This window comes from Lipophrys pholis (assembly GCF_963383615.2).
Source record: "Lipophrys pholis genome assembly, chromosome: 6".
Taxonomy (NCBI): domain Eukaryota; kingdom Metazoa; phylum Chordata; class Actinopteri; order Blenniiformes; family Blenniidae; genus Lipophrys; species Lipophrys pholis.
In genome coordinates, this window is record NC_137629.1 from 17,670,232 (window position 1) to 17,697,715 (window position 27,484).

A 27,484-nucleotide genomic window follows, 5' to 3' on the forward strand; every position below is an offset into this window, starting at 1 on the left:
AGGCGTTTTCAAACACCGGCGTGTGCCGGGCGGACAGAATCTCCTGAATCAAAATAAAGATTCTGACTTTGGATTCAAAATCTCACAATATAGACACATGACAGGCAGAAACGGAGGCTAATAGAAGCTTATTATCTCTGGTTGCACAAAGACTAGAAACAGTAATCTATTCTTGTGCAGGAGGCTGCTTCGTCGTCATAGCAACTGATATCCATTTTTATCCTCCATCTGACAGACTGAGTGGGCGGGACTTCCTGCTGAAAGATGCTTCCAAAGATAGTAGCGAGATGTGATGATGCCCTCCATTAAACTGCTCAACTTAGATATTTTATGTCTATTTGGATACTTTATTTTGTACTTATGCAATTACATGTGTTTATATGGTGCTTTACAGAGTTCTCTGTCCCAGGCACTAGAGCCAGTGACAACTAACAATGAGCACACACACACACACACACACACACACACACACACACACACACACACACACACACACACACACACACACACACACACACACACACACACACACACACACACACACACACACACACATAGTCACTTACTGGCAATTTAGGATCACTTTTAGGGTTAATTTTGCAAATGTGGAAACTGGATAGAGTACTCACATATGATTTGTGGCTAGGAGAAGATTTTATAATGAAAGCAGAGGAAATGTGCTTGATATTGAGCTATAATTTCTCAGAGGAATGAGCTAATGGGAAATTTACAACACTGTTGTGAATCAATGTGTATGTGTCTGTATGAAGAGACTGCTTTATTCAATGTCATCTATGTGCTCACTGTTATTTTGCTAGATGTGCTTTGTTTTGTTTTGTTGAGGTGTGTGTGTTTTTTCAAAAAGAGAAAAAAACAATAAACAAATTCAAATAAAAAGAAGTTCGACTATTGCATAGTGCATTGTGATAAATATTAATTGTCATGTGGATACACAAAATCTGTCGTCATGCATGATGAGTAAAAATTGAGTTCTGAGTTTAGCACTATTGTGATCTAATTTCAAATTTTAACTTTAGTCAAAAAAATAAAAAATATTGCGAACGAAACCGGAAGTCATTGCCGGGCATTATCTTGTTGTAGTCCATCATCTCTGACTTTACCCACGAAACCACATTTCCCAGAATACCACACGGCTAACATGTCACCAAAATGTCAGCCCCCTGAGAAGTCATGTAGCAGGGTACTACTGGTGTATTTGTGTTTAAGTTACGCGTGTTTTGTGTTCAGGAAATCCTTCTAGCGGTCTGCTCCTGTCCCAGTCCCGGTGTTGTTTTTGCTATGATAGGTTGGTGAAATTACTCCGCGGCTGGCTGCTGCTGGCCAACCTTCACCCACCGTCCAGTGCTGCTGCATGAGCAAACATGTCTGTTTCTCTGCTGAGGAGAGTGTTACGGTTCAAAATGTGCAGGAGGAAAATACAGAGCGGGGACTTTGTGCTGAGACACCGCTGGATGAAAACCCTGCCTGTGATCTCCAGCAGCGTCAGGAGGATGAGCAGCCAGCCCGAGAAGGTAACATGGAGATGATACCTGTGTAATCTGGTTCCCATTCATAAAAAAAAAAAAAAAAAAATCTGTTTTATATACATTCAGATTGTCCCTTTATATGTGTCCCTATAGACGAAACCACTGAACCAGGTGTGATGTGGCTTCAGGACTTGTTGAGTGCCTCTCTCTCTCTCGCTCTCTCTCTTTATTTATTAAATTAATTTTTTGTCTTTTTTGCTTTTAAGGAGTATGTTGACCTGTCTAAGTTCCCTGTGGACAGAATCAGGAATTTCTGCATCATCGCCCATATAGACCATGGAAAAAGCACTTTGGCTGACAGGCTGCTGGAACTGACTGGTAGGTAAAGTCACTACCGACACTGGAGGAGGACTCTTTCTTCTAATACAGATCAAAATCTTGTGCAAATCCTTTCACAACTGGGATTGCTAGATATATTATTTTTGTTAATAACAGTCCCATAATGCTATTAAATTCTTGTCTTTTGCAATAAAGTGAGGACAGTAGTCCACCTTACGATGTGTGACGAATGTCTCACACATACACAGTCCAGTGCAGTGATGATCCTCTCTATAGTCAGGAAGAGTTCCACAACTGGCAAATGAAATGTCACAATAGCACCACATCCTGACACGTGTTTGCTCTCATAAATATTCTCTTTTCTTCTTCAGGCAAGGAGGCTTTTTTCAACATACCGTTTGACATGTTTCAATGCTGTTCTCCCGACCTATTCAGAAATGTCATCCGATGGTGATGGATGATGTATATTTATATCAGCTGATGTTATAGAGGGATGACTCTGGCCACGCCCCCTGCCCTTTGGCACCCTCGTTCCAGTTCCAGTTGCTTTACCTGGTGACAGTGCTGTTACATAGTAGCCATTGTTCTTGTTCAAAATGTGTCTTTTGACCAGCAGATGTTGTGATTGAGTCACACATTACGTGATGTATTAAATGCTGCACAATCATGTTGCCAATGTGAGTTAAAAGCAGGAGTTGCAAACTTATTTAATTTGTTTGTGGCGAAAGGGGAAAGGAAAAGCTGCTACAGTAGTTTCCCCCTCATGTCACGAAGTTCAGACCAAATGATTCGTCCTCCCTTTGCCTCATATCGTCACCATGTAGTCATCACCAGCTCCCACAATGTAACTACATGTGTCATACCTGCCACAACAATGTCATTACACTCTCACCAGACACTTCATTTAGGACGCCTTGCTCTGGATCATCAGCTTCAAAGTTCAATGTGTTGAGATGCTCTTCTGCATACTTTGGTTGTAACCAATAGTGAACCAGTTTACCCATTCCCCTCTGGCTTCAGCCAGATAGACAGTTCCCGCTCACTGGATCTTTTCTCTGCAGTCATTAGAGATGTAGATCCAACTAGGTCAGCAGTTTGTGAGCTGCTCCACCAGACCGCCTGGCACTAGTAAATTGTCAGCTGTCAGTCCGCCACACCCAGAGTCTTATCATTGGCTGATTTGCCTTAACTAGTAGTCTTAACAGGGTTTCTCATAAAGTGAAAAGGGAGAGCACAATATACTGCAGTTGCCAGATGTCTGTCTTCTTCTTTTGACATGATCAACAGGCGCCATTGCAAAGACGGAGAAGAACAAGCAGGTGCTGGACAAGCTGCAGGTGGAGCGTGAGCGCGGGATAACGGTGAAGGCTCAGACGGCCTCGCTGTTCTACAGCTACCAGGGAGAGCAGTACCTCCTGAACCTCATCGACACGCCGGTACGCCGCCAGCTCTTCTCCACTGTTCAGAGAGTTAAATGCATCATGAAGTTATATTTAATCGTTTAGTTACTGGTTATAGAATTGTATGAAGGCCGCAGAGTCCGACCTGCTCGCTCATTTGTTTGATGAAACTGGTGGACGCTGGTGTTTTCCCTCCCTGCAGGGTCACGTCGACTTCAGTTATGAGGTGTCCCGTTCAATCTCCGCATGTCAAGGCGTCCTGCTGATCGTCGACGCCAATCAGGTACCAGTCTGCCTTTTCTCCGTCAGGTATTGCTGCATGTGATGGCGCCGCTAACGTCTGCTTGTCATTTGAAGGGCATTCAGGCTCAAACGGTGGCAAACTTCTACCTGGCTTTCGAAGCCCAGCTGGCGATCATTCCCGTCATCAACAAGGTGCCGCCGGATCCACCTAACCCCGCCTGAGCTCGTCTCTCCCGACCCACGCCAGGTTGTAACTCCTTCTCTCCTCAGATTGATCTGAAAAATGCTGACCCAGAGCGAGCCGAGGCCCAGATTGAAAAGGTGTTTGATATCCCTCGTGAAGAGTGCCTCAGGGTGAGACGGAACACACACAGGCTGCTTTCTTAGGTCATTATGAACACATTTCTGAGGAGTGACCATCTGCGGCTTCAGATTTCAGCTAAGCTGGGAACAAACGTGGAACAAGTCCTCCAGGCGGTGGTGGACAGGATTCCCCCGTAAGATGACTTTTATATCTTCCTCCAGAACACGTCTGCTGTGGTCAGAGGCTGAAGCTGTCTCGGTCCTCTTGTTGCTTTTTGTCTCCCCAGGCCCGTGGCGAGTCCCGATGACCCCTTTAAAGCCCTGGTGTTTGACTCCAATTTCGATCACTACCGAGGAGTGGTGGCAAACATCGCTGTGTGCGGAGGTCGGGTCAGAAAGGGGGACAAAATCGTGTCGGCGCATCTCGGCAAAACCTACGAGGTCAACGAGCTGGGCCTCCTGCGGCCAGATGAGCACCCGACACAGCGGCTGTGAGCTCAATTCTTCCTGCTTTCAGCTGCGTCGAACCCCGACTGACAAGCATCACTTTACGGGGATTTGTAGATCACACAGTCTAATACGGCGTTTTAACACGTCAAAAACTACAAAGAAAACGTACATTTTTCAATAAAAGCAATTAGAGCTGAAGAATCAGAAAATATTGAAGCGGCAATTAAAAGAGCAGAATGGACAGAGTGGTGACATTGCACAGTGTGCGGTGAAGGTAAAGATAAAGTATTGGAGTAAAAAATTGCAGTCTAAGTAAAAATTGACATGGTGATATTGTATAAAGTTTAAGGTTATTGTGATATCAAGTGAGCATGTGATAATCTTGAGTGTTGATGAGAGAGCAACAAACTTTAATATCAATTGTGTAAAAAAACATTTTTATTCAAAAATAATACGTACTGAACAAAACTGAAGTAACTTTATGTCACGACTAATTTTTCATTGCCCATCCCTGCTTTAATTTACACCAGCTGTGAGGTCTTTTCTTTGCTTTAGGTATTTTCTGCACATGTTTGTGACCTCAGTCAAGCATATTTACACAGTGGGAGGTCACCCAGTGTACTGGAGCTCCTTCTCATTGGCCAAATATGTTGACACGCATGATTGCGCCATTCATAGAATCCTAGTTTATTGCAGTTCAGTAAATCTACAATGTTGATATTACAAATAAATTAATTCAGTATTGTGCAGCCTTCAAAGTCGCTGCTATTCCACGTTGGCTTGAAGACGATCAAGCTGTTTTTTTTAGACGTGGACACGTTACTGACTACTGCTATTAAAAATCAGTCAATCTTTATTTACGTATAATTCAGGCAACATATAAAAACTTCATCTCAAAAGGGTTGGATCTGTGAAATATGACCATAAACACCTTTAAATTCACAGTCTGGAGTTTTTCTTTGTTGTGGCGTTGACTATACATTTTGGAATAGGTCAATCACTCCCAGAGTGACTGCAAACTCAAAATAAAGCCAATTTTATTGATACATTTTGGTGCAAAATATGATGAAATGTCCAAAAAACTTCTTCTAAAGCTGTTCCGTTCTATATGTTTTTTCAAACTCACCCTGACAGCATGACTCGGAGCTTTCATCAGAGACTCTTAAGAAAACTCTGTTTAAAAAGTCGATGCTTTTTACAGTTTGCTTGCTGGTTTGGATTGGAGCCTCTTGTCGACGGCGTTTGGCCCACAGGCTTTATGTTTGATATCAAGTGAACATGATTATTTTAATACAAGCAGTAAATGGGCTTGGTCACATTAGATTGTCTAGTTCTAACCAATGAAGTGGTCGGTAAGTTCATATTTGCCGTCTCACCATCATAATGTCACGTGTGAGCACGTGTTCATTCATGAATTTATTGAACTCATACATGTTTCTTCTTGGATGACTGTGGTGATTATCGAGTTAACTTGTAGGAAACTGGACAGTCTTTGTGTTTAGACGCATTCAGATATAACCTGACCTGGATGACTGAAGACTGTCGACACGCAGATTATCGCCGCGTGACTGTCGTGTTTCTGACTCTGGCTGTTGTGCAGGTTCGCAGGCCAAGTGGGCTACATCATCGCTGGGATGAAGGATGTGAAAGAAGCTCAGATCGGTGACACACTCTACCTCCAGGAGCAGCCGGTGGAGGCTCTGCCGGGCTTCAAACCTGCCAAAGCCATGGTGTTCGCTGGTGAGACATTCCCTCGCCTTCTGGCTTCTTCCTGCTTCCAGATGGAAACGATGCTCCGAGATCTCTGTCGCAAGCTGATCTGAAATCATTTCTCTCCCTTCTTCCTCAGGCATGTATCCAGTGGACCAGTCGGAGTATCCCGGCCTTCGCAGCGCCATCGAAAGGCTGACCCTGAATGACTCAAGCGTCACGGTGCAGAGAGACAGCAGTCTGGCCCTGGGAGCAGGCTGGAGGTCAGCGGCAACGCTTTGCACCGTCATTTAAAGAAACGAAAAGACCGAGCTGGGGAAGAAAGATCACGGCAGAAAACTAAATCTTGTAGTTTGAATTTACCTGGATTGAGAGATTTGTTGGCCTTAATCTTCCACTAGAATATAATGTTAGACTTTTACAAAATGCAACGTGCTACGTTTAATCCATACAATGCCAGTCACTGCCACATTTACCCACAAACTCTTAAATCTGTGAATTTGTTGCCTCCCATAGTTATAGCCCAAAACGGCTCAGTCCAACATTATAGTTCATCTGCAAGACAAAACAAACTCAGGTCTGTTTATCTGGACAGTAATTGTACTTCATCAGGTCAGGGCAGGATGGGATGAAAAAAATAGATGGAATTAATCCATTTATTATTTAATCTTTCACACCAAGTTCACAGGTAGTCACACGTCACTGATTGTGGAGGAAACACACATTTAAACACAATTTAGAAACAATATTTAGCCCGACAGGCTTGTTTTTGGATGAAGTTGAAGGAGGTGACATGCAAACTCCACACAGGATTGTTGTATTTTCTCGCTCTGAGAGTGCAAACCGCGACATTAACATGAAATATCACTAAAAATGACAATAGTTCAAGTGCTTCTAATGATGTAATACGTATAGTACGAGAAGTGTTTTGTTTTATGGGCCTGATTTCTGGATTTTTTAATTTTATAATGTGCAACCTTCAAGCACTCGTCATGTAAATTCTAACTTCGTTTGGAGCTCATTTCATCCCGTAGCGACGGCCAAATGAGACTTTATTTATCATCACAGGTCATAAATGGAGTCCAGATAATGTCGGTTTGATGTTGTCATTGGCGGTGCTTCATATTGTTTTGGAAGTAAAAGACTATCGATGAGGCTCGGTGGCCGTTGGACCTTTTCCAAATAGACTCTTTGTGATTAAAATGGAGATGGGTGGTAAACCTGGAGCGCACCTGTCCTCCCTCCGTCCCTCCCCCCACAGACTGGGTTTCCTGGGTCTTCTCCATATGGAGGTGTTCAATCAGAGGCTGGAGCAGGAGTACAACGCCTCCGTCATAGTTACGGCGCCCACCGTGCCCTACAAGGCCGTCCTCTCCTCCGCCAAACTCATCAAGGTAAGAGCTCCATCCTGGCTGTTTGCTCTGGCTGGCTTTCCTGTGAAATAAGAAGGAATCGGGAGCTGCAAGTGTCCCAGGTTTCCAGTGTGTCAAGGTCAGGGGAAAATACTTTTCCCAGTATCCTGTAGGGTAAAATCACATCATATATCATACCATTTAATTTAATTTCTTTATATTAATTTATTTCAGACATGTCCAAAACACACACACAAGTCATAGATAACTACAAAAGAGAAAAGAAAGAAAACCATCTATACAAACTCAAATATACCCAGAACTAATCTGGAACACCCAGAAACTTTAATTCTCTTTTACGCCATCATCCATCCATCCATCCATCCATCCATCCATCCATCCATCCATCCATCCATTACAAATTTTAAATTTCAAAGTGTAAATAGGTGAAGATTTGTTGAAGTTGCTTTGTTTCACTCCACTGCTTTTTGAGGTTCTTTACTGTTCCATCCTGGTCCACGTGTCACGTGGTTTCTCTTCTCCTCCCAGGAGCACGGCAGTGAGCAGATCACCATCGTGAACCCCACTCAGTTCCCAGACAGATCGCTGGTGTCGGAGTACCTGGAGCCCATGGTGCTGGGCACCGTTCTCGCTCCGGACACCTACACTGGGAAGATTATGACGCTCTGCTTGGTAAGGAGAATCCGTCCATCCATTGAATCCGACCATGTGGAGTTTGCATGTTCTCCCTGCACGTTCACGGGTTTTAACCATGTATTCCAACTTCCTTTCACGTTGATATCATTTCTTACCCTCGGCTTTCTGTGTATCTTCGCTTAATGTCAACGAGGACACCCAGCTGTTTCTGGATGGAGTAACTTACCATAGCAGGAGTCTCTCCACACAGTTTCCCTCCGTCACTGACACAATGGGTGACTGATGGATGATTGTTGCAGAATCGCAGGGGGGTCCAGAAGAACATGATCTACATTGATGACCAGCGGGTCATGATGAAATATCTCTTCCCTTTGAACGAAATCGTTGTGGATTTCTACGACGTGCTCAAATCCATGTCCTCGGGATACGCCAGGTAAACTTTAATTCTGATTTCATTCTTAACATGCACGACATGGCTTTCAGGGATTTGGTTGGGAGCTTTTTAATCATCTCTGTGTGTATTTAACCTTTTGGAGCATTGTGCATCTACTTGCTTTTTCAAAACTCCCAACATCATCTCACGTGCTTTTCTCGTGCGCAGCTTTGATTATGAGAACACCGGCTACCAGACTGCAGACCTGGTGAAAATGGATATCCTGCTGAACGGGCGCTCTGTGGAGGAACTCACCACAATCGTGCACAGGTATATTTACAAACCACGCCGGCTGCACAGTGAAGGGTGATTGCTTTTGTGTGTGAGTGTCTCGGGAGGCGTGCAGAAGCGCATTAGGGCCATTCATGAGGAAAGAAATGATGGGAAGTAGATTTTCTTTCATCGTGCACTTTGAGGAAAAAGTCGAAATACAATGCCGAGCATGAGTTCGACCTTTTGGCATTACAATAGCCAGCGCATATGACTGCTTCTATAGAATACCTCGCAGGCAGTTTGATGAACTGGTGAAACTCTGCTTCAGAATTTCTCTTTTAGCTTACAGACACATTGTAGTGCTCAGTAGTAGGACTTTGAAGACACTGTGATAAAACTGTTCAAATAGACCGCACAAGCTTGGAAGAGGTGTACGGAGAGGTATTAGTGATGCTCCAGAGTGTACTTTTACACTTTCTTCTTAACATTTGGACTTTTTTCTCGAAGTGCATGACATAAAAAGTGTGCTTCCAATTCCCCCCCCCGATTGATCCTGATGCTCTTGTGTAGACTGTGGTGCTGCAGCGAAGCAGCGTTTTCTTTCCGGTGTCACAGCAGATTAACTGTTATTGTAGCTGTCAAGGTTACAGTCTGTGGTCCTTCATTATTGTTGTAATTATGCCGAGCCCGTGGAGCATGAAATGTATTCAACGCTATGGATAACATTAGAAAATTGGCCTCTTGGCAGTCGGCGTTGACACGACTTTACACTGCGGACAAAGACTTGGTTCTGTCTGCGGCAAGGTGACGGAGTAACTTAGCGGAGGAGAGGCGATGGCGCACAAGCAGACCTGTGTTTAATGTCGTCGTCACCAGAGCCGGTGCAGTGCTCAGTGATTTAAGGGTACTCCGCTTCACCAGAGGTGGCCTCTTTCAGAACCAGGCGCATTAAGCTCCTCACACGCCCCCATCCGTCACCGCCCCCCGACTGCATTCTGATGTGAGAACCTCCCCCAAGATGCTCACCACAACACATGATATAAATATATTGATGTAAAGTGTAAAACAAAATTAGACAATTGAACACATATGACATTATAAACAGGATTGCATGTGATGGAGATTGAAACATTAATGTCCAGGTCAACAGTCACTCAGTGACAATCTGGATGTGCATGGACTCGTAGCTCTTGTACCGATGACTTTCTGGGTTGTGTTTCTGACTCTGCAACGCCGTCCTCCAAAAGCACCAAACAGACAAACATTTCACGGTCGGGAGTCAGACCACGGCAGTGTCGTCTGATTTCATTTCCTGGAGTGGTGAAGGCTTCATCGATCCTCACGTTTCAAAACTTAGACCAAAGGAATTGTTGATAAATATAAGTATCCATTAACTGAGCTTGAATCCAGGCTGAACTCTCGAAGCGACTTGTCATTCACTTGTTGAGAAAGTTGAACTCTTTTAATGTCACTTAAAAAATGGTTCTTTTTCTGAAAGCATTTCATCTTTTGGTTGTCTCTGGTTGGCTTTAGTTTCACTCTAATGTTGGCGTCAGTCATGATCTATTCTTGAGTTTGTCCACATGTGAGAGCAGCTGTGTTTTCCTGTGTCTCCCTGACAGCGATCGAGCGTACAGGGCGGGGAAAGCCATGTGCGAGCGCCTCAAAGACTCCATCCCCAGACAGATGTTTGAGATCGCCGTGCAGGCTGCCATCGGAAGCAAAATCCTTGCCAGAGAAACGTACGTACAAACTGTGAACTGAGCTAGTGCGTGTGTTCATTTGCGGGAAGAGGAAAATTCAGGAATTTACAAGCTGTTTGGTTCTTCCAGGATAAAAGCCTATAGGAAGAATGTTCTGGCAAAATGTGTAAGTCGGTTTTATTTGTTCTCTCTTTTAAATCATCTGCGGTCAAAATCTAACATAGAAGTCTAACTTCAGCTGTGTTCTGTTTGTCTCACAGTACGGAGGTGATATAACGCGGAAGATGAAGCTGCTGAAGAAACAGGCCGAAGGTAAAAAGAAGATGAGGCGGATCGGAAACATCGACGTTCCCAAAGATGCTTTTATAAATGTCCTGAAGAGGAAAGACAAATGAACTGTGGCACTATCAAAGTAATATTAAAGTATGTTTTAAATAATAATGTACAGATTCTGCTAGATTCTCGCTGAATAAAGTGTTAAGAACAATTCTTCTGACGTCCACATCATGTGTGAGCGGAAGGGAACATGTTTTATTTACATATATGTTTATGATTTCCTTCACTCAGTAAATGGGATTTTAGCTTTCTGTGTTGCTTACAAAGTTTGCTGACCAGAACAGAACTTGACCAATTAGAAATGCGACTTGACATCCCAACGTGAGGCCACTGGTCAACATGGTGTTGTCTGGGACCTCTCCACTAGGGGGCAGCAGCAGCTCAAACACACCGCCACAGCAGAGCGGAAATTAATTCCCTCGCCGGATAATTTCCAATCAGACTTCATCAGCTTCAGGTCCCATTAATGTCAGGTTTAAATCATGCAGAGCTGCAGAGCGTCCCCCACAGTCGGAGCTGCTTAATGAAAGGATCTCATTGTCCCTGAGTGCTGTCCTGGCAAATTAAAGCAAATCTGATTCAGGGACTAAGTGGCATTTTGCTGCAATGAAAAAGAGGTGGACACTTTTTTTTTGACAGGTTGTACCTCAGCAGAGTGTAATGCATCCAAAAACTCAGAGCCCCTCTGGCTTGGATTTGAGTAAAAACGTGCAGGATTGGTGTCCTTTGTCAATCAGGCCATATGAAGAAAAGCTCAATAACACAGACTCTCCAGCACATTAATCAGGACAATGGATTAAACCTGAACTGTAATGAGCCTGAGTTAACACAACATCCATTGTCTTCGTGGGTGGTTTTACAGCCACTTCTCCCACTAAAACTGAAGAAAGGCCCTGAAAATCTGCATATTTACAGTTGTTTTTAATGTTTTAGTGATTTCAAAAATATTCAGAGCTGACTCAGCAGCATTTCATACTTTGCCCGTTCAAGGTTTATTGTGATCAAACTGGATTTTCTTATAAAATTAAAAATTATAAAATTGTGATTTGGTTATTCACCCTATTGTTATGGGTTTAGAATTACATCATGGTGTAAATGTTCTTCATTGTGTTTAAAGAAATAATAATCCATCTTAAATCTAAAAGTAACTTGAAAAGGAAATGTAGGATTATACGGTTGTCCTTGAATTCATTTTGAGGATATAGTCATAGTTTACTTTATAGTCAGCTGGGATCGACTGGAGCCCCTCGAGAAGACGTGGAATTAAAGAAAATATTCCAGAAGATGGACGGAGTCAGTATTTTAATCTGACATTTCAGAAACCAGTCTCAAAAAAACAATTAAACAAAGCTAATACTGTTGTTTCTGACATTTATGAAGGAAATGAAAAGCTTCATTTTGAGATGAACTTATGAAGTAAAACTCTTGGTACCGACTGATTCTCTAGCGGGCAAAATGACATTTATGCGCAGGTCATTTCTGCTGGCATGTTTGTTTTTATTCTGCAGAAGAAATGTATCCTCCACCTTCTGCTCCGTGCAGACGGCCGTTTCTAACACTCAGCACCACTTGTTGGAATTAAAAGTGACATTGAAGCATTTTTGTTTGTTACACTTACAAAAAAAAATCTGTTTTCAAAACTGAAATATTTGTACTTATACTGAAACACTCCTTTCTAAAACTTTAACATATTTCTGATGTGTTTCAGGGGGATTCCCCCCAAGCACAAGTTGTAAAACCACTTCTCAAAAAGAACACTCTGGATTTAACAAGTATTTACATGCTGATCAAAGATTCTATTTGTTGTTATTCTATGGTTATGATGTTGTTATTCATCATGTTTCCAGTGGAAACATGATGAATAACAACATCCTAACCATGCAGATGATAGATTTACATAATATTTTAATGCGAACATATAGAATTATCTTGCTGCCTTTCATGAAATGGAAAAGTAAAATGTATTTTTTCCCCCCGTTTATTTATACAGCTATCAATATAATAGTAATATATTGCATTTACACTACAATTAGTGATTCCCCCACTATAATTTCTGAACTTTTCAATGGTTAATTCAAAAAACGAGCTTAGACTAGTCTTTTCTTCAGATCTATTCAATCCCATAGAAAATCAATATACAATGACAAGCTCAAGGTGACAATACAGCACAACAAAAATACACAATGAATATAACAAAGTGAACAATTCTACGGGAAATACCAGAATGTTGTCAATTACTAGTGAGCTAGACTATTGTATAGGAAGAAAGTAGTCACATAGGGGGTGTCCTCGGCTCTTAGGGGATTGTTGAAGAGTCCAATAGCCACAGGGAGAAGAGCTGTCCTGTGGCGATCTGCCCCGCACCTTCAGGCGATGGATCTTTTTCTGCGCACGCTCTGAATTCTCACTTGGATTTGTGCAAGGGGTGACAGGAACTGTGTATGACACAGAGAATTTCATTGCTCACCCTTCTCTCAAAGACATCCAGTGTTTAATCTCAGAGCAGATTCAGCCTACCTGTTGTACTTCACCAGTGTTGTATTTATAGTGTTGTAATGCCATGTCGATACTGCATTCTCCATGGTAAGAAATATTTTTCCTTCCCATTTAGAAGAAGTCTTACTTAGATTCAGATATAGGTTTGGCACAATGGCTTATATATCGGCTTTTTAAAATGAAGCACATTAATTATTCACATTAATTGTTTTTATATGTTTGTAACCTTGTGTGGTTTTATGTGGGACAATGGATGGAAATGAGCTTTGTGCTAAATCTGGCATATTTACAGTAACCTCTTGAAGAGATGGCTTGTACATTAATATGCACTGTCCGGTCCAAATAAACAAATAAATTAAATTAAATGAAGATTATCAGATGATGCCATTTGCACCTGACAAACTGTATGGTCAAAAAAGGAAAAAGAAAAAACTTTATGGAAGTTGATGAAGGAAGTGGACTAATATCAGTACTAAATGTGTTGTGGGTCTCTGAGCATGACCATTGACTCCAATCAACTCCCCTGCCGTACACTACATCCTAGAAATACGATGGATAAATGTGGAAAAGAAAATCCACAAAGCTATTAATAAAGTATGATTAGTTAGTTAGTTAGCCAGTTAGTTGTAAATGTAAAATTGTAAAATTTGAAATGTGAAGAACTACTTACTAGAAGTAAGCTATGAAATTGAACTGAGTGGGAAACAATATTCAAAACACTATTTGTTTGTTTAAATAGTCTGGTTAAACATACATTTCTATTCAAGTGAATTGAATTGCGGCATGTTAATAAACATTAGTCAATACTTAGACATTTTGTCATTGAGAGTAATCCAAATCCAAGTGATGTAAAATTGGTTATACTTGAATCTAATAAGCTTACGGTACTCTTTCCTTCTCTGCATGTAACGTATTTCATTCATAATTTAGCTTAGAAATTGCGTTTTGTTGGTGATAAAACGCGCATCGCTCAATTTTGGCCTTTCCCCCGACCCGTAGCTGCGGTCTCACAACAAGGAAGTAGCTATGAATGGTTAGCGCGCCACCTGCTAACATTGTGTTTATTCCTTATTACGGACAAAAATAGCTGCGTACCGAGACTAGTTGGTGTCAACCAGGTCTTCTCCCAGAGTGTCCATCTGAAACGAGGCGTCATGGACTCCACCTAGAGTTGTTATCCGTGTGAACGGAGTACAAAACATCTCGTCGGTTGTTTGCGAACAACTTACTATGTTGAGTTTCTTCTTTTCTTAAAGCGTCCGCCGGTAAAACACCATGAAGGTCCGCTCGTCTGTCTTCGCCTCGCTTATTTTGATATTCGAGGTGGTTGGGATCGCCCTCTTTCTGCGGGGTTTCTTCCCTGTACCTGTCAAGTCCTCGTTCTCGTCCAAGAGCAAGCTGTCGGATCAGCCCGCGGAGCCGCTGACAGGTGAGAACACACAGCATCATTATCTATCCCTCATCTGCTCCTCTCACAGCATCATCTGCCCCTTATCTGCCCCCCTCACAGCATCATCTGCCCCCCATCTTACATTCTCCCAACATAATCTGTCCCCTTACAGAATTATCTGCCCCTCATCTTACCCTCACACAGTATCATCTTACCCTCACACAGTATCATCTGCCCCTCATCTGCTCTTCTCACAGCATCATCTGCCCCTCACACAGTATCATCTGTTCCTCTCACAACATCATCTGCCCCTCACACAGCATCATCTGCCCCTCATCTTCCCCTCACACAGCATCATCTTACCCTCTCACAGCATCATCTGCCCCTTATCTGCCCCTCTCACAGCATCATCTGCCGCTCATCTGCCCCTCTCACAGCATCATCTTACCCTCTCGCAGCATCATCTGCCCCTTATCTGCCCCTCAGACAGCATCATCTTCCCCTCTCACACCATAATCTGCCCCCTTACAGAATTATCTGCCCCTCACCTGTTCGTCTCACAGCATCTTCCCCTCACCTGTCCCTCTCACAACATCATCTGCCCCTCATCTGCCCGTCTCATAGCATAATCTGCCCGTCACCCAGGATCATCTGCCCCTCTTCTCCTCTTCCCCACTCCTAACACACACTCCTGCATTCACAGGCAGCGCCCCCAACGCATCCCGCCCCCCCCAGCCCCTGTTCAAGAGGGTGGTCATCATGTTGGTGGACGCCCTCAGGGAGGACTTTGTGTTCGGACCCAGTGGTCGCATGTACATGCCCTACACCAGACACCTGGTGGAGAAGGGCTCGTCGCAGAGCTTTGTGGCCAAGGCACGACCCCCTACAGTCACCATGCCGAGGATCAAGGTAACGTGTCCTGATGCGAAGGATTAACTGCAAGCTGACCCCCTCACTCCACCTGAATCTGTTTACTACGTACATAACTGTCAGAGTATGTGGATTATGGGAACATACAGGGATGTCAAACTCATGTTAGTTTTGCCTAAATACAGCCCAAAAATACATTCCAATATATAAAACATACACTCCAAATTAATCTGGAGTGGGCAGGACCAGTGAAATGACAGCATATTAATCTATAAACAACCACACGTCTAAATATATCCTCATTTGTTTTAGAAGAGAATAGAAATGTAATACTTGATTAATCCCAGATGGATATTCTTTACAATTACACCACACAAAATCGAATATTACTAGAATAGAATTTTAAAATATCAAGGAGTAAAATATTGATTATTAATATGCACAAGGCATAACATTGAATAAATCTATACTTTTTCAGTTGAAAGAAGTACAAACAAATAACTACAATTTTAACATTATGCAATTCTTAGATAATATTTTATCTAAAGTATGTGTGTACTGGAAGTGCAACAAATTGCTGCGTCCTCATTTTGGACGTCTAAATCTGCAGAGATAAATGAAGTCCTGGATGCAAGTGTATTTTCTTCAGGTTAATGTTAACTGAAGTGTGTTGCTTCTCAGGACACATGATTTCCAAAGCTTTTCCAAATGTAGCCTGATAGTATACCGTTGCTTCTCTGTGAGCTGTTAATCCAGTTGAAAATTTAAAGTTATTTTTTCTTGGTACTTCTAATTTGCTGGACCAGATTGGATCTTCTGGCAGGCAGGTTTTAGCCCATGAACCATATTTTTATTGTAGTGAGTCGTCTATTTATATTCTATATGACCCATCCATCCTACCGCACACATAAGTTGTTAAAACAGGTCGTTATATTTTTTAATGTGTCCTTAAATCTGACTTTATACACATAGATCAGTTGTATGCAATCATTTTACTTCATAGTTATAGTAAAAATACATCTACAATGAACTTTAGCAGGAGTTTTTAATCTGTGGGAGGATGAGACCATTGTTTACATTGTGCCCCTCTCAGCTCTTACACCTGCTTTGTTTAATGGCAAGTTGTAAAGTGCGACTGAAGGCTGAACCTATTGACATGATAATATTATTAATAATAGTCATATTTTTCACTTTATTGGTTGTTATGGTTAAGGGCTGATAGACAATAAAAAGCTTCTACTTGTGGTGGTTAGATTTAATTTGCAATATCTTCCATGTCTTTATATATACTCTGCAACTCTGGCTTTGCACTGAAGCTTATTTTACCTTTTACATTTTTCTTCATTACATGCATAATAAATTCAGTTTTATATTGTTTGTTTCCTTAAAATGTTTGAAAGATTTACCCTCTGCTTATTTCTTTTTCTTGTGATTTTCTTTTTCCTTTTAATTCTGAAAAAACATCCTGTTGACTCCTAACTATTTCCTGCTGCGTGTCCTCCCCTCTAACTCTCTGCTGCTCCCCAGGGAAGGCCCGTCCCACACTTTAAATACCAGAGTTCTAGTATTATTAGCTCTAAGCCCCAAGCTCATCTCTTCTTGCTGAGGTCCACTTTACAACACGGTTGTCTTCAGAGATTATTTTGAGATTTTGCTCCATATTGAAATGAAAGTATTCTGCAGTTTGCTACAGATTAGTCTGCTGCACATGAATTGAAATACTATCTGCACCACGTTCCAAAAGGTGCTAAGTTGACTTGAAACCCTTTGAGTACAGAGGCTGTTTGAGTAGAGTGAACTCCTCGTCGAGTTCAGGTAACAAGTGGTATGGTGAATAGTCCTGCTAGAGGCCGTCATCAGGGGACGGTCCACTGTGCTCCGAACAGGGATGACATGATCAGTAACAACACTCAGGTAGACTGTGGCATTTACACCACAATCATTTGCCGTCATGCGGACCAAAGTGTTGTCAAGAAAATCTCCCTCATGCCATCACATCAGGATGGAGCCCTGCAACAAATGTAAACTTCAAAAACAATATGGTCTGTGAATCAATAATGTACCAGACAAAACAGAATTTAATCAATCTTGGTAAATGCATTTTGATTTTATATACTGCTTTAACCATTGCCAGGTGTTACAAAGTGCTTGTGAATGGGAGACTGTGATTAACGCACGCACGCATGTACAAAAGCCCGCTGACCTCCATTGGGAGCAACTTTGGGGGTTCAGTGTCCTGCCAAAGGATACTTTGAGATATGGACAGGGTGATTGATGGGGGATTGAACCATCGACAACCATAACAGCATTTTCTCCAAGCTGAGCGTCTTCAAGCTGCCCTATCTAGTTAATTATAATTTTTAGGAAGCTCGGTTGGCGCTTATAAATAAAAGAGTAAATTCATCCATATACAATACATGTTGTGATGCAATAGTTCCCAACCTGAGGTCCGTAACCCCTTCGGGGGGAGCTCCAAGGCTTTCTGAGGATGTCAAGAGTAGATTTGCACAAGTCAAACAAAACCAGAATAAGGCACTTACTAAAATGTACAGGGTTGATTTTGAAGCGTCCTGCTCTTGTATGTTGGTGACAGTATTTGTTTCTTCCAGCATTTGGCTTCACTGTGATATTTTGTTCAATCGGAGACCAGAGAAGAGCTCCACAGTCTTTATTAGGAGCAATATGGGAGCCTCCAAGGGGAAGAGGTTTGGAACCACTGCTGTAGAAGGTCACGGGGGACTTGAGCCTATCACTGTGGACATTAGTTTAATAACATGGCCCACTGTGACATGTCAGCACTCCATCACAGGGCTAACACACTGCGACACATAATCCTTCACACTCAGTTCAATGTACAGCCAATTTCGAGCCACCAGTCAACCCAACAGATGTCTGAGCACCCACGCAGTTGCACAGAGAGACCCCGGCCGAGAAACCAGGAACAATGTGCTAAAGAAGAAGCGGGCTAGAAGTTCTCATCCCCTCACTTTGAAATAGACCTGACTGGGAGGATTCAGAAAAGTGAGAAAATGTGTGTTGCCACATTGTGGTGATGTGTCTCACTGATGACAGTATTTTTGGAAGCGAAGCCAGGAGGGAATTACAGTCGTGTCATGTGCGCCTTGCGTGACAGTTGCTTGTGCTGCACCACACCACGTCTGTGGGCAGACTGGGAGAGAGTCAGCATTGTTGTCAGTGGGGTTGCATAGATCTCTGACAAAAAGAAGTGATATTTATGATTTTTTTTGTTTTGTTTTGTTTTTTTTACAAAAAAAAGGCGGGCCTAAGCTGAGGGAAAGATGTCTGATATTAGTTGTCAGGTGAAGCCAAAAAGCTCAGTGTCAGTGGGCAGGATAACTGTAAGGAGGAGGAGGAGTGGGTATGTGCTGAGAGTATCAAGCAGCTGCAGAGGAAGATCGGAGCCAAAAGCTCACTCCAGGCGAACCTGAGTGCCGAAGATACAGTGTGGACAGAAGCATCCTCGGTGACAGTTGACGAATGGGCTCGGATGGGGAGGACGGCAGCCGAGAGAGTGCCGACTCAGCAGTGTGAGGGTTATCGAGGGTAGCAAAGAGCATGTGCTGGTTGACAGTGGATGGGATGAGTGGTAGAAGGCACGGGGATGCAGAGGCTCACAAACACAGCCCTCTCTAAAGCCTCGTCCAACTGGACATTATGCACTTATTTTTCATAAACGGATAGCAGATATAACGGCTAATCTTGGCTATAAAATAATCCACAAAGAAATGAAATGGCTGGAGTTGTTGCAATGTCCAGCTTCCACATGTCATCCTATAATTAAATCTGCCACATGCAAACTGATAGATATTTTAAATAACCAATTTATTCAAGCTACCAAATTTGTTTTGAAGTGAGGCTCCCAGATGTGAAAGAAGAGGGGAGCTTCGGTGGAAGTACTGTAGCTCAATGGTCCAGTCCTAAAGGAGGTGAACTACCAAGCCGGTTCCCCTACATCCAGCTAAATAGAAAAATGTAGTCAGCCATCGCCGGACGAGGTGAAGCGATGAGGGATCCATCATTAATATAAACATGACCAGGGGTCATAACACCTCAAAAAGTCACAGCTGATGTGAATCAGAGGCAGGAGAACTAATATTAAAGCCTAAAGACAGTGACATCTTCTTTTGTGTTTGTATTTGTCACAAATCATATCGTCATCACAATATTCAACAACGTTATTGCATGTTTACTTACTTTAGTTAATATGAACTTTTGCCACAAGCCCCAATTCATCCATTAAAGGTCAATTAAGTTGCACTTTTGCAATTCAGCATCAGAACCAGTCAAAGAAACCCAACATTTACCTAACCTGATGCTTTTTTTCCCCCCTTCAACATTATAAAAAAATTGTTTTGAAGTTAATTGGCGACTCTGAATTGCTTATGAGCTTATGACTGTCCCTCCGCCTTGTGATGGACCTTTCCTCCACCCAGCTGGGGTCATCTCCAGCCCCCCACTACTCAACGGGTGGCTGACTGAATGGAGAACGCCCAACTCGAACCAGTTTCTGTATCCCTACCAGAACCAGGGTTTGAGTCCCTCCCCCAATCAATTATCTTCTTCTCTTCTCCATCCCCTCATCCCAACCGGAACAGCAGAAAGCCGCCCCCTCTGAGCTTGGTTCTGCAAAGGTTTCTTCCTGCTCGAGGGAGTTTTTCCTTTCCACAGCCACGTATGTTTGCTCATGTGGATTTGTTGGGATTCTCTCTGTGAAAAGCACCCAGAGAGGACTGTGTTGTATTTGGTGCTTGTGGCAGTGAGGCACGCCACCGCCGGGTTCACCCACGGAGGCACGAACTCTGAACTTTCCAGAACCACTATTTTATTTAAATGAAAGAAAAACTCACACAGACACACAGCACGACCTCCCACCTGTCACACCCGTGTGTCCGGGCGGCTCCTCCTTTAAGGGCAGAGAGGTGAGGCAGCACACCTGATTCACACCGGGGCTTAATCGCCTCTCTGCCACAGTGCTATATAAATAAAGTTGAATTGAATTGAGGCGGTGTGGAAGACAGATGAATGGATAGATTAGAGGGCTGAAACAGTGAATCCGACCTGACGACTGTCCATAGCTGACATCCACACAGACTTAGAAAACGCAGAGGAACTTGGAACCACTGTTTTTTGGATTGCTGATAGAAATCTGTGTACCGGGAAGAAACCAATGGTGGCACAGAGAGAACAAACACAGTATTGGCTTTTGTTCCTCTGCAGTTCCAAAGTTCTGACTTTGTTAATTCAGTCTGTCATTGCACCAGTAACAAACTCTCTCCTCAACTGATTTCACTGTGTTGTCAGAGCAGAGATGCTGCTGGTCCTCATCAGGTCATGGAGGATGTGGAGGAGGGGTGACGGGATAGAGCGCAGGCAGATTGAGGTGGACGTGCAGGCAGACAGATGTTTCTCCTTAATCCAGAGGTTTAGAGGAGGCAGTGATGATTGAAGGAAAGGCAGCTTGGAGGACAGCTCAGGAAAAAAATCCATCTAGGGCTTTTTTTTTTTTTTGCTAAATAACATTTTTTGGGGGTAGGAAGGAAGAAGACACGAGGATCTACAGAGAAATTGATGATAGGGTTTATGTTGCAGCAGAGATGTACGAGATGGAGGAACAAGTGGAAGTAAAATTGAAGATAGTCTTTCCTGAGCTGTCCAGAAATGTGTACGTTTGATGTGTGGGCTCGGCGGGAGCATACAGGTTCATCCGCAGTCCTCCGCGACGGCCAGTTAATCACTTTTTCGAGGACTTGGCAGTCACCGTGGATTTAAAGCACCACACCTTCTGCTTTTGGCGCAATGAATAACTGGAATACTTCATATTCTCCCTCATTTACCCTCTACAACACCAAAAAAAACTAATGATTTGTAATTGCCCTTTGAGCTGAGGTTAAGGAAGTGATATAAACTGCATTTAAGCAGCTCACTATAATACCACACAACATTGGCAGGATTGTGTTGGCACAATGTCACACTGCAAGCTGGTGCGTCACCAAAACAAGCATGTGGTGGTCACGGTGGCTTTGAGGCGGCACGTCGCTTCGGCCGCTGGTCCCCTCGACCTTGAAGTGAGTCAGAAGTTCAGTTACAACAAACTCACCCTGACAGCATGGCTTTGAGGTTAAGGAGAATTTGGTAGTAACGAGGTAGCCGGCTTACATGGCAGCATCACCGATATCTTAACCGACCCACTCGAGATGAAACTGGGCTATATGTGGCCCCTGAACTAAAATGTGTTTGACTCCCCTGAAACAAAGTAATGAGTTCCTGTAACATCACCACTTTTGCAGTAATGCGTTACTATATAACCCATTATTCCCATCGCTGTGTACTTAAGAGATATAAAACAGCAAACTCTGTCAATAAGTTGGCAAAAGTAACAAGATAAGAGGGACGCAAGAAAGAAGAGGCTTTTTTAGAAGCGTCTGATGGTGTGAACTATTGAACCAGATACACTCACCTCTCTCACTCACCTTTTTTAGGAGAAATAATTGAAGTTGAGTTCGAAAACAGAATTTGAATTTACAAATCAATCCTTTTAAGTTTTACACTCTATATCCATTTGAGAACCTTCACATTTATACTTTAAGTTGGCTAAAGCAGAGGAATCACCACCTCTATCCATTTATTTATTTTTAATTACACACTCATCAATGTAGTTCATATTCAGTGACAAATGTGGCTCCTTTTGTGGAGACCAGTGGGGGGCACTATAGGCCAGCTGCTTTCTGCTGCCCACTATCACTGCATTGCACCCAATTAACTGGTATGACACAGCCAACTAACCTAAATCATAATCTCACAGTGGCACAGCCATTAATTCCTACACAGCCAGCTCGTACCTTCACCATATCGAGTCATGAAGTCGTCTTCCCGCAGCTTCAACTCCGGGATGATTTAAAGTCTTATTTAGGATCGAGAGTTGGATTTTTAGTATTCTTTGTCTTATTTTTATGAGGGGAACGGGAGCACTATCCTGGGCTCCCTCCGTTGAATCTGACTGTTAAAATTGAGTTTGTCATTTGAGAAACCCAAAGAGAAGAGAAGTCTCCTCCTGTACTCTCATGACGGTCCCACTCTGTACCCGGCACAGCAGTCAGCCCACATTACCGAGTTGCAGGATTTGGACAGTGAATTCAGTTAATAGCCGCAGTGCACTGTGGGTCTTTAACAGGCTGGTATCTGCCTGAGTAGCACGAACAGTGAAGTGCATCACAGATCCTTTATTTTTCATCCCTGTAGGTGCTGTGTGGTAATAAAGCTTCAGGAGACTGAGATGTCTCAGAGTTCGTGTTAAAAAAAAATAAAAAAAAGTCCTTTTCTAAGCAGAAAGTGGAGTATTGAAGAGGAAGCAGAAACATCTTTTTCCCCCAGACTTTGATGAGTGGAAATCACAATCCTCTTCAAGTTTTCCTCACCACGCCACAGAGCGTCTGCATCCCCTACTGATATTGTATTTGACATTTAAGCAGTGGCACATCGCGGGCATGGCCACATACTGTGGGCCAGTAATTAGTATGTTGATGAGTCACTGATGCATTTAGGCAGCTCCTCGCTGGGTTTCTGGCAACCGGAGCAATTAAGAGCTCCAGCCCGCTTAAGCTGTGAACCGGCCTCCTCTTCTCTAGTCAAATAATCTATACATGCCCCCTGTGCTTATAGCAGCAAAGTCTTTCACTATTCTGCCAAAGCCTGGCCTTTCTGTCCGGACCACTAGTTTCATTATTCGGAGTGTCTGTATTAATAGACCGGGGGATCTCCATGAGCTCTTCCAAAAGAGGAGCGAGCTTTTGAAGCAGAGTCATCCATCTCGCCCTGTAACAAGCATCTGCACCGGCAGGAGCAAAACAATCGCGGGGAAGGAAGTGGTAAATAATTGAGCTGTAAAACAAAGATCACAAGATGGGTTTTCAATTTTCAACTTCGATTTCCAGTAGTAGCTTCTTTATTATTACCCTCATGAATCAACTGACCGTCTAAAAGGCTTCTGAGGTTAGCTCGCTGTAGAATTTGTCATCATTAAATAGGACAGACTTTCAAAGTGTAAGATGTAAGTTTTTGTTGTCTGTCGAGGCTCAATGAAAACACAGCTGACCTGAGTGTGATGGAAAACTGAAAGGGAAGTTTTGTGTGTCACAATCAGTGTTCTCGAGGTTGCGCGCGATCTGTTGTTTTCTGCAAAGCAGGTACTAAAAAGCTAGATTGTTCCTAAACGATTGGCCAGTGGAGAGCTGATGTCGCCCTGGTGTTGTCCTCACATCCAGTCTCTACGTTATGAGTAGAACTGGAACCTGTCCGTCTGTCCGTCTGCACGTTGCTATTAAGTGTGCTGTGGTCAGGTGCATGCCTGTTTTAAAATGACAGCAAGTGATTGCAATATTGTTGTGCCACCAAAACCATATTTTAGGTCACTTCCACAGTGTTGTGATGACAGCAAAGGTGTCAATCATAGGTGTCAATCATAGAGCCAAAAGAATCAGCCACCGAGTCCAATCCAGCCTGCAAGCATCATTTTTCCAAACCTACATATTCTTCTTTACCAAATAAAGCATTTTTGATAGCTTCAATGTTAAAAGAGATTATTTTCGTGTTAAATTTAATACTAGTTTTGGAGGTTTTGGTAAATAAATTGAAAGTAAAAAAAAGAAAAAGTTTAAATTGCACTAATTTGTCTTGAAGAAATAGTCAGGTTGTTTCAGTTCTGTTAAAAAGTTATTTAGATCACTAAATGTGGACCTTATTGAGAATCTATGTGCCCATTTTAACTGAAACAAAAGAAAACTATTGTCCAGCTCAATTGAGATCAAAATGAACTTTGTGAACTAAAATGAGTTTAACAACTGAGATAATGAGTCTGTTAAACAAATCTAATCAAAAAAGGGATAAAGGTGTTTAGCATTCCTAAGATCACTAACTTTTAAAGCATAATGTAAATAGAATGATAATAAATTATGATAATAAATGCCTGACACTTCGGACGACAGCAATATCTCTACGTTTGTCTCTAAAGCCGGTTCCATACACATACAGGGTATAATAGTGATCATATCACTATTCACTTCTAAATTATTATTTATCCCTCAGTAAGATTAAGCTGGTATAACATTCCAGGCATACGGGATTGGTTTTGATCTGACAGCAGATCTGATCATGGTTTACTAGATACAAGAAAATCCAAAGATCTCACAGAATATTTTAGTTCCACTTATTGTAATGTGTATTTTTCATCATTAATCAAACAGTTTATTGAAGCATCAGCATCAAAAATCATACTGCTGTTACATTAAATTAATAAACTATAACATAACATTTTCTCTACTATAATGAAAAAGAAAATTACTTTATGAACTTTAAATAAGTTAAACGTACCATGATCAATCTGCACCTTTATTGGTGTTTTAAGGTGTAAACACATTTACCTCTTGTAGGGACGTTTGAGCTGGCCTGTAACTTGTTTTTAAAAAAATTTTCAATGTTATGCCATCTATCATTGAAACATTTACCAGATTTCAGATCAGGTTATTAAAACAGCAAACACCATCTTATAAATGGGCCTTTCAAGATGAACGGATACTCAGATGTCAGAAGTTCAACATGACTACATAAGAAGAGACCAATCAGCCCGAAAAAAAAAGGAAACCCTTAGAAGCTATTTTGAATGTGATGATATGAATATTCCTACCAGCCCTCCTCTAGAGTGATCTCTGACTTCGGGGACGCTCACATACAGTCGCTCAGGCTGGCCTCTGTCTGGATTACAGCTGTGATTTTCCCCCATCGTACAGGGTTCAAATAACAGTGTTTCCTGCCAGAATCTTCAGTCCCACCTCTCCGTTAGTGCATAAAGACAAAGCTCTTGTTCTCCCTCTGCTCCCCCTCCACGATGCGCCAGCTCTTTCCTGACTTCCAAAACAAGCTGTGTTTTCCTTGTCTATCAAATGGAGGCCAGAGTGGTTTTTATTTTCCATCCCAATGATGAAATCAGTAGAAATATCAGCCGTCTATCTACCTGATTCAGCGTTCAGTTTCCGTTAGTGAAAGCAAGATTGCTTTTGGGGATGTGGGAATTCGTTTGCTTGATCAGTGCAGAAATCCCATAAAAAGTGGCATTGATCATGTTGATAGATTTATTAATGATAAAAATGTTTTTCTTTACTAAACACTGTGATGTTTTGTATTTTATCACTTTCTTAACTGCAATGCTATGATGTAACTGAGTGGTTGTGTAACACCATTAAAAGACAATTATTGTTCAAAGGACACTGACAAAAACATATCCCTCCCCAGGCCCTCACCACTGGCAGTATCCCAGGCTTCATTGATGTGGTAATGAACCTGAATTCGCCCGCTCTAGTGGAGGACAACCTCATTTGGCAGGCCAAAACAGCGGGAAAGAGGCTCGTCTTCTACGGAGACGACACCTGGGTGCGCCTCTTCCCCAAACACTTCATGGAGCACGACGGCACCACCTCCTTCTTCGTGTCGGACTACACCGAGGTACGCGGTGGTCTAATATCTGGGGTTCAGCTGCACACGCCACAACACAACAGCGTTTTTGCTGCTGATATGAATAAAGGATTAAAGCACCTGATGGTCGACTTGTCAAAATCATACACGAAGAAAGGATGAAAAAAAGTTTGCGAACGCCTGTTTTGCGTTAGTCATGAGGTGGATGTTTAAACTGAAAGTGCTCAGGCGTACAGCTTGCAGCATTAGTGACTCACTCACATCTCAGCTGTCATATTGACAGAGTTGCTTCTGGTAGAGAAAAATATTGGGTTATCCCTGAATTTCTATGTACTTTACCGTCTTCATATAGCAATATATATATGACACCAAAGGCCCTCGAGTTGTCAAAGGCTTCACATGTTATGATTATTCTTTAAGCATTGTTGTTCTGTATGTTTCCTCCACTTCAACTTGTTACTGCTGGAAGCGATCCAGCCGTTGTGTTATGGAGAGGCCAAGCGATGCGCATTGAAGGCAGCTGATCAACCGGGGAGGCACGGAGCTGAGATCACACCAGAACTGCTCATCAATTAGCTCCATATGCCTCAGCTGCAAATGTTCTGTGGGACCGCACGCAATCTGTTCGTGATCCACGGTGCTGAGCGCTTTACCTGCAATCTGAGCTGGCTTCACCGGCAGGAATGAAGCCGTCTGGATCCCCAGCCTTACAAAAACAGATAGTTCAGCCACCCTGTTTAATGTGAGATAACACGAGATGATTTCAACTATGAACATAATGAAAAAGGAAAATCTTTTGCCAGTGATTAACTTTAACCATAAAAAGATTCTGTATTCTATTGGGTCATTATTTAATTAGTTATGTTGCGTTCTTTCTTTTGATATGTACGCACATGTCCGAAATAAACTTGCAAAAAAATTTTTAAATCTCCCCCCATAATTTGATCTGCGTTACTGCTACTGCAGCAGGACTGCTTTTAGATCAGTGGACGTGTGTCACATTTATATTATTGATGGTACCAGTAATATTTTCAAAATTATTAGCCTGTTTGTAACTAGCAATAACATAATACCTGACAATAATGTCATCATTTTGGCCATTTCAAATCTGATAGAGCCCATGATGTACTAACTTATCAGTAGTGTAACATTGGGGTGACGAACACATTCTTAGTTCACGACCCACAAACAGCCCAATTCCATCTTGAATGGGCCAGATTGGTAGTAATTATCAAGCCTCTTTCATTTTTGTGCTGCTCTTGACTTGAAAAGAGCTTTCTCTTCACAGGATGTATTTAAACTGGACTTTACTCCAAGAACCAGACCTTCTGATTCTTTTTCTTTATTGAAACAGCAGGCGAAGATTCTTTCAGTAACAAACCTCAAAGACAAAAAATACAATCAATTAGTAATCGTTTGTTCAATTACTAAACATATTTTGAAAGACGGATTACTTCAATTACTGGAAATAAATTAGGTTTTAACATCAAATAACCAAATATTAAGCAAAGCAAAGTAAAATAATCATTTCATTTAATTAATATATTTTAATCCAAGGTAGTTTAACCAACTAACAGCACTGAAATCCATCAAATGCTTTTAAACATTTTGAACACT

At 42.3% G+C, this 27,484-nt stretch overlaps 2 protein-coding genes across 2 annotated transcripts in view; both read left to right on the plus strand.

Moving 5' to 3' along the window:
• Nucleotides 1–1,150: 1,150 nt before the first annotated feature.
• On the plus strand, nucleotides 1,151–10,831 carry guf1 (GTP binding elongation factor GUF1). Its single transcript, XM_080464921.1, has 17 exons — nucleotides 1,151–1,532; nucleotides 1,754–1,865; nucleotides 3,114–3,262; nucleotides 3,429–3,509; nucleotides 3,584–3,661; nucleotides 3,740–3,823; nucleotides 3,902–3,966; nucleotides 4,060–4,263; nucleotides 5,823–5,962; nucleotides 6,072–6,195; nucleotides 7,194–7,326; nucleotides 7,834–7,977; nucleotides 8,241–8,374; nucleotides 8,543–8,644; nucleotides 10,210–10,329; nucleotides 10,420–10,456; nucleotides 10,551–10,831. Exons 1-17 carry the CDS (start codon nucleotides 1,383–1,385, stop codon nucleotides 10,683–10,685), a joined length of 1,992 nt encoding a protein of 663 aa, XP_080321047.1. The 5' UTR covers nucleotides 1,151–1,382; the 3' UTR covers nucleotides 10,686–10,831.
• A 3,281-nt stretch (nucleotides 10,832–14,112) lies between these two features.
• pigg (phosphatidylinositol glycan anchor biosynthesis class G (EMM blood group)) overlaps nucleotides 14,113–27,484 on the plus strand; it is an 88,587-nt gene continuing 75,215 nt past the window's right edge. The window contains exons 1-3 of the mRNA XM_080466115.1: nucleotides 14,113–14,551; nucleotides 15,216–15,421; nucleotides 25,688–25,897. Coding sequence (XP_080322241.1) covers nucleotides 14,398–14,551; nucleotides 15,216–15,421; nucleotides 25,688–25,897 — 570 coding nt within the window. The 5' untranslated portion in view covers nucleotides 14,113–14,397. The remainder of the gene's footprint in view (nucleotides 14,552–15,215; nucleotides 15,422–25,687; nucleotides 25,898–27,484) is intronic.